Below are 3,232 nucleotides of genomic sequence, written 5' to 3' on the forward strand. Positions count from 1 at the left end.
GAGGAGGAAGCGCGTCACGTTGCTCGCGTCGTCTTCAATGTTGGCGTCGAGGACGTCGAGGCCGTAGTGGTGGGCGGCGAGGTCGCTCGCAATCGCCGCCGTGTCGGCCCACTCAGCGCCGTGCTACGAGAGCACCTTGGCCGAGCCCGCGGTGTCGTACTCGGCGCGCACAGCTGCAACCAGACCGCCAAAGAGGAGCGTTGGCCGCAGCGGCAAGGGCGGCGACGGCTTCTGGGGCGACGGGGCACCGTACCGTCGAAAAAGCGGCGTGCAGAGGGTAGATCACGTTGCTCCACGCTGGCGAGCGACCAGACCGCAAAGCCTGTGCCGCGGTGGCGAGGTGCCACGTCGAGCATCGCCCTGGCGTCGTAGAAGCCGACGCCGTCACGTTCGTGACCATCGCCGCAGCGGACGTCGTCGTGCTGTGGTATACGCATGGTCTCTCTTGCGCCAAATAGGCGGACCACGCACCGCAGCGAGGTCCGGCAACCAGAGACGTCCTGGCAAAGCTCCATGGCCAAGGACCTCCAGACGTCGCAACGTGATCTGCGACCCACCTGCTGCTGCCACGTTCAAAGATTTGTCGGGAGCAACTAAGATGGGCCAATCAAATGGCAGGTTGGTGCTATTGTATATGTATAGTTTTGTATGTGACTCTGATTTTGGCAATATAATTCAGAAACCATCGCTCGCACTCGGTACTCCTCCCATCTCTTGCTTCTTGACGCATGCGTGCAGGCCTGAAAACGATACCGGTATCCTCGTCGGCGCCGTGTTGCTGCCGCTCGTGGGTTGCAGTCGGCTCCTCGTCGTCGAGACGTCGACACTCGACGGTACCTACATATGTAGTCGCGTGCTTCATCTGACTCGAGTGCGTGTAGCGTATGCACTTGCATTGCTCGTCTGCGTCATGGCGCTGTCTCTCTCGACGCTCGTGCGCCTCGGAGCCCACGCGCCATGGTCGCTGTCGCCCACAGCACTCTACGAGCCGTTGCTTGTACAGAGTCTGTCCCGCTTTCTACCTTCCGACTACCTACACGGTATGGTATAGCATTGCCCTGCGATATGGCGCGAGTTTTTCTCTGTGGTTGGCGTAGGCACGTCTCTGTGGCCGCTCCACGCGGCCTTGGCCGTCTACAACCTTCTTTTGCGCTACGGCCTCGCCGCGCTTCCCAGATCCTTAACGTTTGGCGAAGCCATGGTGCTTTCGCAGGGCATGTCCCTTGTCGTTGTCGACAGTGTTTTCTACACTCTGCAGTCGGTATGAATCGCACCCTCGACGACGCATCTGGCTACGGTTGCTTGTAGATGGCACTCTTTGACGCCGGGATTCCGACCCTTCAGGCAACGACAATTGTCATTCAGCTCGTGCTCGTCTTGGGCGTTGCGCTTGGCGTCCTCTGCACGCCGCTCTTTCGATGGTACGGCGCGCCGTCGTCATGGCTCATGTGTATGCTCATGAGTGTTTGCGCAGACCACGAAGATCCTGATCGAGATCAAGAAACGCGAAAATCGTAGCGTTTGGGCCGTGACGCGCGAGGTGCGATGCTTGACGATACCGTGCGCCGTCGTCTCATGGGTCTGTGGTAGGAGCGTCCCGCCTCGGACGATCACGCGTACGTTTGTATTGCATTTGAGGCCATTGGATCTATTGCTGGACTAGGTACAACATGTGCGCCCGACAAGATGCACAAATCTTTTGTGCACTTGCGGTGCAAACACACATTCCACCGCGAATGCGTTGCGGAATGGCTTCTTCACCAGGACACGTGCCCGCTTTGTGATGTGCCGATCCTCGACTATTTGTACTCGAAGATCTGCACATCGCAGAGCGGGCACGTGTCCTGGTGGAAGAGCCATTCCGCAACGCATTCGCGGTGGAACGTGTGCTTGCACCGCAAGTGCACAAAAGATTTGTGCATCTTGTCGGGCGCACATGTTGTACCTAGTCCAGCAATATTCGCGCTCAAGCTCAGCGTCAACGAAGATGACGAGGCGGCTATCAAATCCTATGCGCGAGCGACGCGCATCTTGATGGAGCTCCTCAAACGTAACGGGGCAGGCATCACGCTTCTAATCCTATCAATTGAGTTGATGTGCAAGCTACGTGTCGTACTTGAGTGGTGTATCTATCAACAGTAGTAACGTGCACCAAATGATCATTAGACTTATCGATCGCGTTGCAAGCGCCTCCAGCCTCATTGCTTTTTTGGCCCTATGGCGTCTTTTGCACCCAGCTTGTCAGCGCTCACACGACGGCAGATATCCGTGTCGGTTGCCTCCTTCCAGCGCCACTGAAACAAATTGAAGAGTACAATACCGCGCTCGCGTACAAGCGAGATCGACAACCTGGTGCACATGCGTTGGGGCCTAGCTGCCTTGCGCGTGGGAGCTGAAGCCCCCAATACTGGTACCGGGGACACAAGACAGTAGTTTGATGCAGAAAACACAAATTCATTCTATTCTTTTACGAGGTCTCTGCCTACTCGTCGGCGGCGTCTGCGACGTAGCGATACGTGGGGCGCTCTTTGAGCGTGAAGTGTACCCCAAGACGGAAGCCCTAGCGATAGTACATGGCGTGCCGGTAGATGCACACGCCACAAAAAACCTTCATCTCTACCGGCAAACGCAGGGGCCGCTTCCCGCGTTTGCCGTGGACGATGGAGCCGCCGCCGCGCTCTTCGTGAGCGTCGAGACCGACTTGTTGGCAGCTGCCGACGATGTCCCACGCGCTTCGTCTGCGAGTGTCGCGACGGCTCGGGCTGCGATCCCGGGCGTATGCTAAGCGACCAGCACTTACACAGCTATGGACGTAAAACACAGAGCACACAGAAAGCTGGTGCGCACTATGGCTCTGCAAGCGCTTTCCGCGCCGTTGTACGGTGTGTTTCGCGATGGTGTGGAACAGCTGGCATATCATTTGGGGGTCCCATGATCTACCGCGGTACCGGGTCTGTGAATCGTAGAGCCGCAAGCGTGTACTACCAAGTGGTACATCGATATTAATAGCACAGCGATGGCTTTTGCTTCAAACGTATTATGTCGGACCGCTTTTCGCGCCGTTGTACGGTGTGTTTCCGCGATGGTGTGGAACAGCTGGCATATCATTTGGGGGTCGCATGATCTACCGCGGTACCGGGTCTGTGAATCGTAGAGCCGCAAGCGTGTACTACCAAGTGGTACATCGATATTAATAGCACAGCGATGGCTTTTGCTTCAAACGTATTATGTC

At 57.0% G+C, this 3,232-nt stretch overlaps 1 protein-coding gene across 1 annotated transcript; it reads left to right on the forward strand.

The window, feature by feature from the left end:
• Nucleotides 1-513: 513 nt before the first annotated feature.
• On the forward strand, nt 514-2,785 carry SPRG_06310 (hypothetical protein; the record flags this gene model as incomplete). Its single annotated transcript, XM_012345691.1, has 12 exons — nt 514-533; nt 739-833; nt 882-1,040; nt 1,098-1,261; nt 1,309-1,421; nt 1,519-1,540; nt 1,591-1,616; nt 1,664-1,712; nt 1,765-1,901; nt 1,950-2,050; nt 2,475-2,584; nt 2,633-2,785. 12 exons carry the CDS (start codon nt 514-516, stop codon nt 2,783-2,785), a joined length of 1,149 nt encoding a protein of 382 aa, XP_012201081.1.
• Nucleotides 2,786-3,232: the final 447 nt, after the last annotated feature.

This window comes from Saprolegnia parasitica (assembly GCF_000151545.1).
Source record: "Saprolegnia parasitica CBS 223.65 unplaced genomic scaffold supercont2.24, whole genome shotgun sequence".
NCBI classification, from domain to species: Eukaryota; Oomycota; class Saprolegniomycetes; order Saprolegniales; family Saprolegniaceae; genus Saprolegnia; species Saprolegnia parasitica.